The following is a 14,871-nucleotide window of genomic DNA, read 5'->3' on the forward strand; positions in this document are numbered from 1 at the left end:
GTATCGTGATCTACTTCTGTGAGGAATCACGTTGGAATCTATGGATTCACTAGAAATTGATGCAATTGGTGACCTTTGATGACTAGTTCAATTTGTTGTTTTCATGAAAGAAAGTTGTCCTTCATCAACTTTTTAGAGGTTGTGAAAAGAAGGTGGTAATTGCAAGAGAGGGAGGGTGGGTAGAAATTAGTTTTGGTGCAGAAGCCATGATTAGGAATCAACTAGCTTTGATACCATAATAGGATTTTAGGTTAGAAAGAGAGAGAGAAAGAGAGAGAGAAATTTTGTATGTAAAATATATTTTGTATAATATGTATAAAATACAATCAGCCCAGTATATATGGGCAATAAGTCCAACTAACGTAAAATAGAATATGTAACTAACTTCTAACAGATAAGGAAGAAAGATAGCGTAACAGATCTCTTAGAAGAAATTTGTACCTACACAACTTATAAAAAAAAAAAAATAAGAGTATATTTATATATTCTATTCTAATAAGAAACAAATTAAGGACTAGAGTTTTATTTTCTCTAATATTGTTTATATATAAATATATATATATATATATATATATATATATATATTTTTGTTATTGTGTTCTTTAGTGTATTGCGTTAGAGGCTAATATTAATGTCACTATTGTAGTTGTTGGATCGAACGCTTACCACTAGGCCAAAAGCTATATATAGCTGATAGTCAGGGCGCAACTCTTTTTACTTAAGAGCGCAGCAGCCCAAGTGCCATGATTCGACAGTGACTTGCCCCACCTAGCCTCCGCCACGGACAATTGATGCAACCCGCAACAATCTCCCCCTCAGCCCCCGCTGGGTATTGAACTCATGACCTTGGCTCTGATACCAATTGTTGGATCGAGCACTTACCACTAGGCCAAAAGCTATGTTGAATCGAGCGCTTACCACTAGGCCAAAAGCTATAACTGATAGTCAGGGCGCAACTCTTTTTACTTAAGAGCGCAGCAGCCGAAGCGCCATGATTCGACAGTGACTTGACCCACCTAGCCTCTGCCACGGGACAATTGATGCAACCCGCAACAGTAATAATATTGACCTAACGAGTTTTTCGTCTTTAGTTTTTTTTTTTTTTTTTGGAAACTTACACCATTTGCTATGTTGTAATTAATAAAAATGAATATTAAAAATAATAATAGTAAAATGTTTTTGTGACTAGGAATTCAATTGCAATGTTGGTCACTAACAATTTAAATGTATCCATAAAAAAAATTACTTACCAATTATGGATTTTCTTTTGTCACAATTTCAGTCGTTAAGCAATGTATTTTTTAAAATACTTTTTGATAGATACTGCATGTATTATATAGAAATGATCGAAGATGTATTGTTGTTTATGAGTATCTATGCTAAAACTCACTTTAACCATATATTTCAAAGATATGATATGGTTAAAGTGAATGATGTTGAAGTTATTAGACTTTTTGAAAATATTCATGGACAATATCTCAAGCTATTGAATGGGAAACAAAACGTACGGAAGGTTCATTAGAAGATAGACTGAGAATCGATGCTGCAAAACACTGATTCTTTCGTATATTTCACTCTTTCTCTAAGGGGACAAGCAGTTGGCTTTAGCTGGAATTTGTTTATTGTAGAACAAAGGTGTCATTGATGAACATGAAAACCAAAAGACACAAGAAATGCAATATCTAGTTATCTATCCATATATCTTTATGGAAAATAATTGCGCAACACCAATTTTTAGATGACACTTAAGAGAGATAAAAAGAGAAACATTAATGTTAAAACTTAAAATAGATAATATGAATTGATAGGAAGAGAGAGAAATAATAAGTAATCAATAAATTCAATTTAGCATTAAAAAATTAAAGTAATATGTATGAAGTTTTAGATTTAAACCTGAGTGTAATTATTGTTAAGAAATAAAAAAATAAATAAAAATGAGGTGTTTAGACTTTGGAGTAATTATGTATTAAAAATTTATTTGAATACAAATTTAGAGGTATTTTTAAGAATTTTTTATTATAAATAAAAAAAAATTCATAATAAAAGACTCTAAAAAAAAAACCTCTTCTAAATTGTATATTTTTTTATAAAGAGTATTTGGAGTTCTCAAAAGTTATAAATATCACTTTTATTTATTGACATTAAAGTGATATATGTATTGAAAAAAACATAAGTCACATATCAACTAAAAATAAGGTAATTAAAGAATATATAAGAAGAAAACAATCTTTAACTTACAAGTCGATTTTGTAGGATTGAGTTAGACTCAAATTCACTATTCTACTCTGGTATCAGAGCTATTTAGATTCACTCTAAATAGGTTACTCATCATTGATACATGTACCATAGGCGTAAGAGGGTGTATTGAGAAAAACTCAAGTCTCGTCACTCACCATTTATTCACATATCAAACTAATTTTGTAAGATTAAATTAGACTCAACTTCACTATTATAAAATATGTATTTTGATAGTTAATTTCTCCATTGAATGTCATACGTCCTAAAGTGTTCAATCAATTCTCTAACTTGAAAAGTGGAAACTCCGTCACATGTGGATAGAAAGGTACAAGCCATGTGAACACTCCTTTTTTTTTTTTTTTTGGTGAAATCATGAACACATTCCTTTAAGACAAATGGGCTTTGTTCAATTAATTGGCATGGTTCTTCAATTCCGAAATCTATACTCCTTAAAGACACATGACATTTGGTAAATTAATTAGTTGGCTCTTCAATTTCAAAATTTATTCAATTTGTCGGTACTTATTACACTTCATCTTTTATAATATGAAAAATGAATGTTAGGTGAAATATGGTTAAGGGTCTCTTCACATAGATGATCCTCCCTTGACTCATTCTTAACTAATTAGGAAGTGGAATATCATTACTCACTATTGAATTTTCAACAATGAATTGCGTGAAATGAAGACGTGCCAAAATCTATATTCTTGACATACTTAGAATTTCAGAATTGAAAAAAATATTTCAAATTTTTTGGTGAGGCAGAGACCAAGTTTTTGTTCTGTTTTACTAAATCTTTCGTTACAAGTTTTGATCGTTTCTTTCGTCTTAGTATTGTTAATGGAGATTAATATTTCAATTGATTAGCATTAGAATCATCATGCAGCTCAATTCAAAAAAAAATTATCATCACGTGTTCATGGTCAACTATTTTTCACGTTATATATAATCTAGTTTTTTTAATTGATCAAAAAGAGTTAATAAAATTTGGTTGTGTCATGTAAAAATTGATTTAGGTTATAGTAGTCTCAAATTATACAATAATTTCTCTCGTTTGTTTTGCAATCAGAATCAATTCCTCTTACACATCTAAATTATGATTAACATTTTCAAATTAGTTTTGTCAAAATTAATTAAAACAATCAAAGCCCAAAATTCTGTTACCACACTGCAATGAGACTTGCTTGGTCAATTTTGTATGGTCTAAATACAAGAAAGCCTTGCATTCTGGTAATGATGAATCGTGGCATGTTTTGCATAGAAATAAAAAAAAAGAAGAGAGAACTTGGGAACACAATAATCTGATTATTCCTTTTTATATTTGTTATTTTAGTAGATTGCATTCGTTTTAGATCAGTGATATATGTATAATTCACAATATGTTGTAATTTTCTTCTGAATTGGAACATAGATTTTTCATATTAAACCTAACATCCACCTTGATTATCAACAGAAATTGTATTTACTATTTACCATGCCTTGCCATCTAATTGTTGGGAACATTTCCCAACACTAATAACAACCTTCCAAATCCTTCTATCCAAAAAAAAATGCTGGGTTTTAGGAACAGCAATTATGTGTCATTTTTGTGAGGACCATGACCTGGCTGAAAATTTGTGTCACCCCTTTAATATAAAGTTTTATTTGCATGTGTTAGCAGCCATGTACATCCTTTGTTAACAATGACAATAAGGAAGAGTTTCCATCTTCATCTCCTTTGTTCACCCCCTGCCACAATTAATGGGAATCATGACTTTAGAATAAGAACCCATTTTTTATATAGACAATTTGATTTTGTTAACATGAGTCCTTTGTTAGCAACACCACCTGTAATTTTATCTTAAAAGATTATTTATTTCTTTTCTTCACACTTTTGTATCCTTAACATCAATCCTATATACATGTTAAGAAAATCAACTTCGTTTGGTGGATTTAAACAATAACTCTTACATAAAGCACTGAGAACTTACATTGTTGGGGTTTAACAATATTGTTTGTGGGATATTTTCCAACTCCATTAATCCTCTACTAGAAGATTTAATCTCAATTTGTGTAGAGAAAAGTGCTGAAACAGGTCGATGATCAGAGAACTTGCTTTCACCCCGAAAATAGTGAAGTTGCTCCACTCCTTTACCATACCAAAGAATTCGATCACACCTGCATGCCCACATAAAATTAAGCAACCACTTGTCTTATTTCTTTCACTAATTACATTTTTGTCCACTATTATTCTCATTTTTGTGATTTTCTTCACAATTTGACCCCTATTATTTTAATTGTGTACAATAAAGTGTGACACCAATATTAAGTTTTATTATTATCAGTATATACACACGTACCATGCTGGAGTTCTTTGTTTTTCCCCTGATCTACTTGGGAGGCTACCACAGTATCTATTGGTAGTGGAAGATGAGTATTTGTATGTGGGGGCAAATTCTATGTCACCTTCTTTCCAACCCTCGAATACTCCACCTTCTTCAAGTTCTTTCTGAAGCTGATCATACTCTTGCAATGCCTTCCAATCTTGCTTTCTTATCAAATGTCTTGCAAAATTGTCCTCCGAGTATAACCTATAGTTCAGGTCCCCGAACCAGAATATACGGCTGCATGGTGCAAAATTAAATTAATGCAACATATATGGTTAACATGTGTTAGAGTTAATTAAATTCATGTGTTTTATCAACAATAGAGTAGCATAGTGACTTCCTTTTATGAAGCAAGCTAAGAGTTTTGTAGCAGGTAGTAGGGATTTCGAGCTATGTTCCTCAATTTAATTAACATTACTGTGGCTACCACACAAGCTATGCTTTTTAGTGTACTTATTAGACTTCTCATAATTGAAAATGACCTGCTGTACCAATGTCACAACTACATCATTCAACACTTTATCACAACTTCCATTACGCAACTTCAGCTAAAATTTAAAATCATATACTCAATTATTGGATCTTACTAATTACAACCTGTGTGGTGGTATCTTAATTTTCAGGTAGGTTTTGTCTTAACAGGCAACCCTGAAGATTCTCTCATACACCATTCAACTCTTTTTCTTTCTCCTGCTGAATGATTCAGTCCACTGGAAACGACTTTAATTGAAAACATTCCAAAATATTCTAACCAATAGAAACTAAACTAGTTTTATTAATTATTATTGTCCTAAAAACAATTAAAAGTAAAAAATTAGTTATGTTAAATATTAAAATGTCAAGTCAATGATTCAACCAAAACTATTACATGATTAAAACAGTGACAACAACAATTTTGTTGTAAAGAAAAAATGGAAAGACCAAAATTTAAAAGACTTAAAATTTTGTCATATATGATTTACGGTGAAATTTTGTCACATAATTTTTTAAATTATATATTTTTTTATTTAACTATCAAAATTCTACATATTTAATTAACTTGTTAGTTGATCGTGAACATGAAATATTATTTATTAATGTGACATGTTAAACGTTAACATGAATTAATGATATCACATTTAAATGATGATATGATGATGTGAAATAATATATTACAATAATAATTAACTAACTACAACAACTAACTAATAATGTCAAATGACATTAAAAAGTGTTATAATATACAAAATTTTTAAGATTTGATGTAAAATATGTAATTTAAAAATTAAATAACAAAATTCATGAGATTGTAAGACATGTGGAAAAAAACTTCTATTAAACTTTTGTAAAATGAAATTAGTAAAGATATCAAAAGCAATTGAATCAAATGAGTATTAACCACTTGTCAGAACAACAAATAGAAGTAAAATGAAAAGAAAGGAGTAGAGACAAACTTACTCATGGCCTAAGATGGTTAGAGGATAATGATGATGATGTTCCTTGGTGGTCCTAGGGAAAGAGGTTCTCCTAAAGATCTCTGCCACCTGATGGTTCCTTCTCCCTTCATCACCCTTCTTCTCCCCAGATGCCAAGTGTGCTGCCACAAAGCAAAAGCTTGTCCCTTCAATTGACATGCTAACTGCCACTGACCCTTTGTTCCCCAAATACCCCATCACCCCACATGCCACTGAGCACACTCTCACATTTGACACACTATGCTTCCTCAGCACCTCTTCCCTCAGCCACACACTTATGAACACACCAACCATCTTCTTGCTCGCCACTAGCATGTACTTATCATTGTTGTTGTTGTTGTTTGGAATTGGATTCTCCACGTATTGGTTACTGTTGTCATCACATGACATTTGTGATGAAGAATTCAACATTGGTGTCATCATCCATGGACATGCACAGTTGGCATTCAGTGTCTTTCCTATTAGCTGGTTCCAGCTTGTTGCCACTGATGGATCCTCTGCCCCTATCACTGTTAAGGTCTTCAAAGGTACAATTTCTTGAAACCTGAAACAAGATTCCAAAGGGTCTTCATTTTCACTCTCATCAAGGAAAATTCTAATCAAATACAATATTAATTAAGAATATTTAATTTAAACCACATATCTTCTACCAAAATACGAAATGAAATGTTTACTGAGGGTTTTAATTAGGCTAATTTGTGAACTTCCAATAAATAACGGAAAATTTACAAAAAAAATTAAGAACAGGTTATTCAAATTAGAAATTATATGTATACCCCAGAACATATATATCTGCAGCATTCCTGAGATTCAACCACTCATCCAAGTCAACAGCCAAACTTCCTACAGGAGATCTGCCAGCAACATTCCAAGTACCAACAAAGATCCTGAAATATGCACAGAACTATATCCATGTCACAAAAATAAAAACCATATAAAAACATTACATTAATTAACATCTAAGTTAAATGATAAGAACTATGTCAGTGACACGATGGAACCGTCAACAGAAGCTTACGCAGAAGATTATTACACACAAATATAGTAATTAATTAATTTACCTTAGTTTATTTGTTGAAATGCATGGATCTAATTCCAATGACCTCAGGGAAAGATCACCCCCATAGTCATCACTCTCATCTTCTGCTCCATCTGAAATACACAGTGCATGGTCCCCCCAAGATTAATTCAAGGCTTTCAAAGAAGAAGAGCAAGCAATACCATAGATGTTATATTGGCTACAAACACGTACATAGGGAAATTAATATGCACATAGTAATGAACCTTGTATTTCGTTGAAACTGTATGATGATGGCTTATCTTCCTTTTGCTTGCTATTGAACCATTTGCGTAGCCTTTGATACCTTGACTTGTTGTGATTCTCCACCTCCATCACAAGGAAAAGGAGGTACCCTCTTCTTCAATGGATTTTACATACAATACAATTCAACTATAAGATGAAAAATAGTTGAGGATGTGATTTGCCGTATAGGTTTATTGTGTTAATCGCCCTTAACCAACAAGAGGAAGTGACAAAAGAAGGGGTTAGCTAGCTAGTGTTAGCGTTAAACACGAGATAGGAAAATAAGGCATGTATTTATTTTAATATTTTTTTTCTAAATCAAGGGACAAGAAGCCAAGTGGGTAGATTTTGCAACACTTGGAAGTGAGGGTAAAGGGTGCAATAAATGAAAATAGATATAAGCCTCACAAGGTTCCATCATTTTGTTGATTATTAGGTGGTGCTGGTCACGTATGTCTCATGGATATCTACGTGACATAGCTGTTGTTTCGTTATTATTGCATGTTGAGTCAAATAATTTTGTATACCCTCATGTTTGGAACATTGTTCATCGAATCAAGACTACTAATATTATTATTGTACTACTCAAAATAGAGTCTCTTGCTTTTACATTTTGAGATAGTTACAGGGCTACCTGTCCAGGTTGTTTTGGTTATCTATCACAAAAAATATTGTCTTTGATTGATCACATTTATTTATTTATTTATTTATTTTGTTCTTGGAGTATCTATCGTCGATAGTAGTGATTAATTTTCTCGCTAACACCTCAAAAGGTAGAATAGCTGGTCCCAAGATTTAACGCGGCTGCATACACAAGATTTGATCGCATTTATATAAACAAATATGTTGTGCATTGTATTTAATGTAATTTCAGGATTTGAAAAAAATTGAAGCCCTTGCTACCCACAACTATATATTGAAAAGATATATTTTTGTTTAAATGTTTTCCGTGGCTGTGCTTCTGTGTTTCTCAATCAAATGAAATTAAAATTATTCTTTAGCATTAATATTTCATACAAATTTTTGTTATTCACTAGTTCGATATATAATTGTGATCGCATACTTCTTTGACTTGATGAATGTTGTATCTAAGAGGGTGTCTTATGTTGCCAACGGAAGAAGGTACACCTACAAGAATTTCGATGTTCAAGTTAATATTTTGTGAAAGTTTAGAAGAGATAGAGTAAGCAAAGACCTTGTATCGCGTAGTTTGAGGTATTTATGGTGTTTTTGATCTTATAATTTGAGGTAAGTCAATGATTTTGATAATAATCATGATGTCAAGATTGTATGAGAGTTTTTCCTATATAAATTGAACCAAAAATACTAATAGGAGAAAAAATAAGAAGAAAAAAAATATTAATTTTTCATTAATTAAAATTAATTTATGTATATATTAAAAAAAAAATTTAAGAAAGTTAACATAAGAGAATTTCTATAAGTTACTTTATGCATAAACTAATTTTAATTCATTAAAAAACATATTTTATTTTATTTTTCTTTATTTTTGAACTAGTATATCTATACATACTTGTAATAATTAGTTATAAGATTTTTAAGAGATATGCATCTTTATGAAGTATCACTTAGTGTATTTGATAAATGAAGTGATCTAATGGACGTCTATGAAATTGGGCCAAGGCCCAAAACAAAATAATATTTCATTAAAAAAAAATTTAATCGAAGTATATAATACACATCTAGATCAAGAAAATTCAAATCAATTTGAGGTTATTTTCACTCCAAAGATGAAATTGAATGCTATGACCACTTAATGATATATTTTTAGTTATTTAAATCATATGAAATTTGGATTAACATTAACTTAAGTATAATTCAACATCTGCATTAGTTGTATTATTTTCACTAGTTAAACTACGTAAATGGTTCGATTTTTTGTTTCCTTATTGATTTCAATGAATATCTTAACATCGTGTATGTATTATTAACATGTGATATATTGTGACTGTATGCAATGAATAAAACCATCGTTTTCCTGAAAAGGGTCTTAGAAATTGTATGAAATTAATGATAAGCCTATCATAGAGTTTGACTTTGGGCCTGTAGTTTAAATTTAGAGTTAAATGGTACGATGCGTTGATAGGACATTATCTCATTCAAAATTATAAAAATATATTATATAGTTTTTTTTTCTTACAGCATATATATTATATAGTTGAGAAGATATACTTGGTACGGATTAGGGAACTTCCGTTGGGATCAGTTGAACTTGAACAAGCCCTATTGTTGGATAGCCACAAACTCAATGTAGTTTGGACTTTAGGTAAGTATAACCCTTTTTGAAAAATAAATAAATAAAACCTTGGACTTTTATATAGTATTATCGTGGTATTTTTCTTTAATGTTTATTTTAATATTTTGTAAATTAAACCATTAATTATTTTGAAATTTTCTCTCTTGTTTATACAAAGATATTTTCTAGAAATATATAATATTTCCAAAAAAACAATAATGGTCATTACATTGATCAAATTTATACAAAAGTGTAAATCAACCCCAAAATATTAAACACAAACTTCTGTTTTGTGTGAAAGTATTTTTAAGGACTTTTCTTCAACAAGAGGATTTGTAGAAATTTTTTTAATTTCTTATCTAATTTAATTTTTATTTATCATAATTATTTGTAAATTAAATATTAATATTTTAAATAAATTATCAATAAATAAAAAATAATTTTTTTGGTTATTATACAAAAATTTATTATACATCTAAAATATAATTTATATGTTTAAAAATATTTATGTGTACTAATTTTAAATATAATTTATATATTTAAATATAATCTTTATTTTTATATATAATTTATTATAAATTTTAATTATATATAATAAATATACTTGTGTATTGCATGGTTAAAATACTGGTTAGTCTAAATTTTGAAAAATTAACTTTTGTTAAACAAGAAATGGAATTTAAGTTTTAAGAACAAAAGAAAAAAAATAAATAAAGGGAGAAATTTATCCTTTTAAATAGTTTATTCAAGTTAAGTAAATCACATTTATATATATAGAGAGAGAGAGGAGGGGGGTTTAATTAGCATGGATGTAATTTTTGTCAACTATTAAACTCTTCAATAATGTGAGACCGCTTTTCTTTTCTTTCCCCGGACCCTCACCCACTCTCACATGCACTCTCTTTTACACTTGGTGGTTGATCCTTTTTCCTCTGAAGCCTTAACCTTGTTCAATTCCCTTCTCTCTAGCTGAAGCCGTGAGTGATCTTGGAGACCCTTCTTTGCAAGCTTGAAGTCATTCGTAGCTAACCGTGTGCGGAGTTCTCTTCCTCTTTTTCTCTTCCGTTTTCTTCTTCCCGGAGCTCGGAGTTCTTGAATCGAGGTAAGGGAAGCTAGAGTCTCGCTGCGTTTGGCTGTAAATGAGTCCAGAAACTCATTTGTTGTTTGATGATTGATGATTTTCGAGCTGAGATTGCTGAAAAATGGGATTTTGGGGTTTTCGGGGTTTTGAAGAAATTTTGGGGTTTTTGATGATTTGTGTTTGCATGTTTGAAATGAGACGTTTTTATTGATGTTTGATGAAAGAGGGAACTTTTGGATGGTTTGCATGTTGGTTTTCTGGTTGTTTTTGTAGGATTTGGTTAAGTTTTTTCAAAATGGAGTGTTGCTGCTGAGCCTCGCGCAGGGCGCTGTTCTTCGCACCGGGCGCGTGACCACCTGGAGACTCCTTTTAGGCAAGTCCGCCGGGCGCAAAGGTGTATGCATCGGACGAGCTTGAGAAGGAGAGCCTCTGGATGGCCCACGCTGGGCGTGACCTGGACCACGCCAGGCGCGATATCAGTTGTGCTATGTTTTGGTTTTTCTGGTGCCGCACTGGGCGCCACCATTGTCGCGTTGGGTGCGGAGGCTCATTGGGAGTCTCTGCTAGAGGGGCGCTGGGCACAATACGAATTGCGTCGGGCGCAAGACCTTGGTAGGTCTCTGCCTTACCCACGCTGGGCGCGGGTTAGGCCACGCTGGGCGCGTGAGACTCTTTGGAGTCTCTGCCTGGACGTGTGCTGGGCGCAAAGCTGAATTGCGCCAGGCGCATGAGAGCCTTGGGCTCTCTGGCTGGGTCACGCCGGGCACGAGTACTCTTGCGCCAGGCGCGCTGGCCCCTGGTGCTCTCTGGTTGTGCCGCGCCGGGCGCGACCAGGAGTGCGCCGGGCGCATATGAGGATGAGGTGTTATATGCTGAAATTTGCTGAAAAATGTTGCTTTATGCTGAGATGAGCTGAAACCGATGAATATGCTGTGCTGTTTAGATGAAAATGCTAATATATGATGTTAAGCTGAAATAGATGTATATTGATGTGCTGAGCTGGGCTGTGATTGATGATTTTTTTAAAAATGCTGAATGGTAGTAAGCTGGGTTTAGTACTACTTGGCTGTGCTGTATGTTATTTTGCTGTGCTGTATTGTGAGCTGTGTTAGCTGAGCTGTGTGATGTTATTAGCCACTATTGTGGTGCTGTTATAGCCGCTATATCGGTGCTGTTATTAGCCACTATTGTGGTGCTATTATAGCCGCTATGTCGGTGCTGTTATTAGCCACTATTGTGGTGCTATTATAGCCGCTATGTCGGTGTTGTGTAGTGTTTCTAGTGTGTTGTGCCGGGAGTAGTGACTAGCTGGGTCGTTACACTTTAGTGGTATCAGAGCCAGGTTCGAGTCTAGTGGACCCTCTATGGGAGTGGTTCCTTTAGGTTTTGTTGTGTTGAGCTCTGTGTTGTGCTGTCTTGTTGTGTTGTTTGCTGTGCTGATTGCTGTGATGTTTTGCTGTGTTGTTAATTGTGGTTTGGTTTAGTTATTGTATACTAAAGATGCTGTTACTTTTGTAGACAATGAATAGTACTAACGAGCAGATAGCCCGAGCCATGGAGATGATGGCTATGGCTATGCAACAGCAAAATGCCTATTTTGCTAGAGCAGAGGCTGATAAGGCTGCAGCTGGTGTAGCAAGGCCCACAGGGTGACAGGAGAGCCGGGACCTAGCTGAGTTCCGGAAGTGTCATCCTCCTCAATTTAAGGGAGATGCAGATCCAGAGGTGGCTGACCACTAGATTTGTGAGTTGGAGAAAATCTTTACCGTGCTGGGATGTTCTCAAGAAAGGAGGCTGGCATATGCTGTGTACATGCTGGTTGGAGAGGCCGAGCATTGGTGGAGGGGTACCCATCACATGCTGACCGTTAGAGGAGTGGTTGTTGATTGGGAATGCTTCAGGAGGGTGTTCTTGGAGAAGTATTTCCCTGAGGGTGTTCTGAGTATGCGATGAGATTCGAGCACCTGGCTCGTTTCTATTCGCAAGGTATAGCTGAGGCCTGGAAATGCCGGAAGTTTGTTGAGGGTCTGAAATATGAGCTGAAGAGGGTGGTGGTGCCTATGGCCATCACTGAGTTTCCAGCCTTAGTGGAGAAGGCGAAGGTTGTTGAGCAGTTGGAAGGTGGTAACCGTGGAGTGAAGATTGCTGAAGGACCAGCTGGGTCCAAGAAAGGAGGGAATCAGAGGAAGCCGTATGATAGGCCTCAACCACAACAAGGGGGTTCTGTCATTAGGAAACCTTCTGGTGCTGCTGGTGGAGGGAGACAGGGTGGAGGTGCCACTCTGAGATGTTATAGGTGTGCTGGACCCCACTTTGTCAGGGATTGTCCACACACTGAGAGTCGTTGTTTTCGATGCCATCAGATGGGCCATGAGTCGGCCAACTGTCCTGCAAGGGACAAACCAGAGAGGGGTGATGCTCAGAGGGGTGGTGCCCAGAGAGGTGATACTCAGAGGGGTAGCAAACCCACTACAGCTGGTAGAGTCTTTGCTTTGACTGGGGCTGAAGCTTCTACTTCCTCAGATCTTGTGAAGGGGAAGGGTAGAGCTGTTGGTAAGGATGTGATGATCCTTTTTGATTCTGGTGCTTCTCATTCATTTATATCATATGTTTGTGCTGCTATGCTGGGTGTGCCTGTGTGTGATTTGGGATTGAGACAGTTAGTGTCGACGCTCGCTTCTACTTCGGTAGTTGCTTCTAAGTTGTGTGCTGGTTGTCCAATTGTTGTGAATGAGAAGAAGTATAAGGTGAACTTGATTTGTTTACCTTTGGTGGATATTGACATACTCTTAGGGATGGATTGGTTGTCTGCCAATCGCATCCTTATAGATTGTGCCAATAGGAGGCTGATTTTTCCTCAGGTGAAGGATGAGCTGTTGATTTTAGCTGGCCAAGCTGAGTCATTGCTGAGAGATGGAGCAGAGTGTTGTCTTCTGCTTGTTGTGTTGGGTGTTGAGACCGAGAAGGTCATTGCTGAAATTGATGTGGTGCGGGATTTTGCTGAGGTGTTCCCGGATGAGGTGCCTGGATTGCCTCCTGTTAGGGAGATGGAGTTTAGCATTGACTTGGTTCTAGGTGCAGGGCCAGTGTCGGTGGCTCCCTATAGGATGGCTCTTGCTGAGCTGGTTGAGCTGAAGGGTCAATTGGAGGACCTGCTGGAGAAGCAGTTTGTGCGGTGCTCCTATGTTGTTGGTGAAAAAGAAGGATGGAGGTAGTCGACTGTGTGTTGATTACCGGCAGTTGAACAAGTTGACCATTAAGAACAAATATCCACTTCCTCGGATAGATGACTTGATGGATCAACTGAGGGGAGCATCCGTTTTCTCGAAGATTGACTTGAGGTCAGGCTATCACCAGATTAGGGTGAAGGAGGGTGATATACCGAAGACTCCTTTCAGGACTAGGTATGGTCACTATGAATATGTTGTGATGTCGTTCGGCGTGACCAACGCCCCTGCAGTGTTCATGGATTACATGAACAGGATCTTCCGGCCGTTCTTGGATAAGTTTGTTGTGGTGTTCATTGATGACATCTTGATTTATTCAAGGACCTGGGAAGAGCATGGAGAGCACTTGAGGGTGGTGCTAGAGATTTTGAAGGCGAAGCAGTTGTACGCTAAGCTTTCAAAATGTGAGTTCTGGTTGGGCGAGGTGAAGTTCTTGGGGCATGTGATCTCAGCTGAGGGGATTGCTATTGATCCGACTAAAGTGGAGTCGGTGTTGCAGTGGGAGCATCCAAGAACTGTCACTGATATTAGGAGTTTTGTGGGTTTGGCGGGTTACTATAGGAGGTTTATAAAGGGATTCTCCAAGATAGTAGCGCCTTTAACCCAACTGACGAGGAATGAGCAGTCGTTCATTTGGACAGATGCCTGTGAGCGGAGTTTTGATGAGCTGAAGAGGAGGTTGACTACTTCTCTTGTGCTGGTGTTGCCGGATTCTGGTGAGCCCTTTGATGTGTACTGCGATGCTTCTCACCAGGGTTTGGGGTGCGTGCTGATGCAAAACAGGAAAGTGGTGGCGTATGCTTCAAGGCAATTGAAGACCCATGAGAGGAATTATCCCACTCATGACTTGGAGTTGGCAGTTGTGGTGTTTGCCTTGAAGATATGGAGACATTACTTGTATGGTGCTCGGTTCAACGTCTTCAGTGATCACAAGAGTCTGAAGTACTT

The 14,871-nt window shown here is 35.6% G+C and overlaps 1 protein-coding gene across 2 annotated transcripts; it reads right to left on the reverse strand.

Annotated features, from left to right (window-relative positions):
• Window positions 1-3,677: 3,677 nt before the first annotated feature.
• On the reverse strand, window positions 3,678-7,713 carry LOC109810537 (type I inositol polyphosphate 5-phosphatase 8). 2 transcript variants are annotated; one of them, XM_083067825.1, is made up of 7 exons: window positions 7,343-7,713; window positions 7,120-7,210; window positions 6,835-6,945; window positions 6,042-6,602; window positions 4,578-4,841; window positions 4,209-4,395; window positions 3,678-3,966 (listed from the first exon to the last, which is right to left on the reverse strand). In XM_083067825.1, the coding sequence occupies exons 1-7, from the start codon at window positions 7,449-7,451 to the stop codon at window positions 3,892-3,894; spliced, it is 1,398 nt and encodes a 465-aa protein (XP_082923951.1). In that variant the 5' UTR covers window positions 7,452-7,713; the 3' UTR covers window positions 3,678-3,891. The 2 variants fall into 2 exon arrangements, with proteins under 2 accessions (XP_082923951.1, XP_082923952.1); XM_083067826.1 differs by having other exon boundaries at window positions 7,311-7,452.
• Window positions 7,714-14,871: the final 7,158 nt, after the last annotated feature.

This window comes from Cajanus cajan, chromosome 2 (genome assembly GCF_000230855.2).
Source record: "Cajanus cajan strain Asha chromosome 2, NIPB_CcT2T_4, whole genome shotgun sequence".
Lineage (NCBI taxonomy): Eukaryota > Viridiplantae > Streptophyta > Magnoliopsida > Fabales > Fabaceae > Cajanus > Cajanus cajan.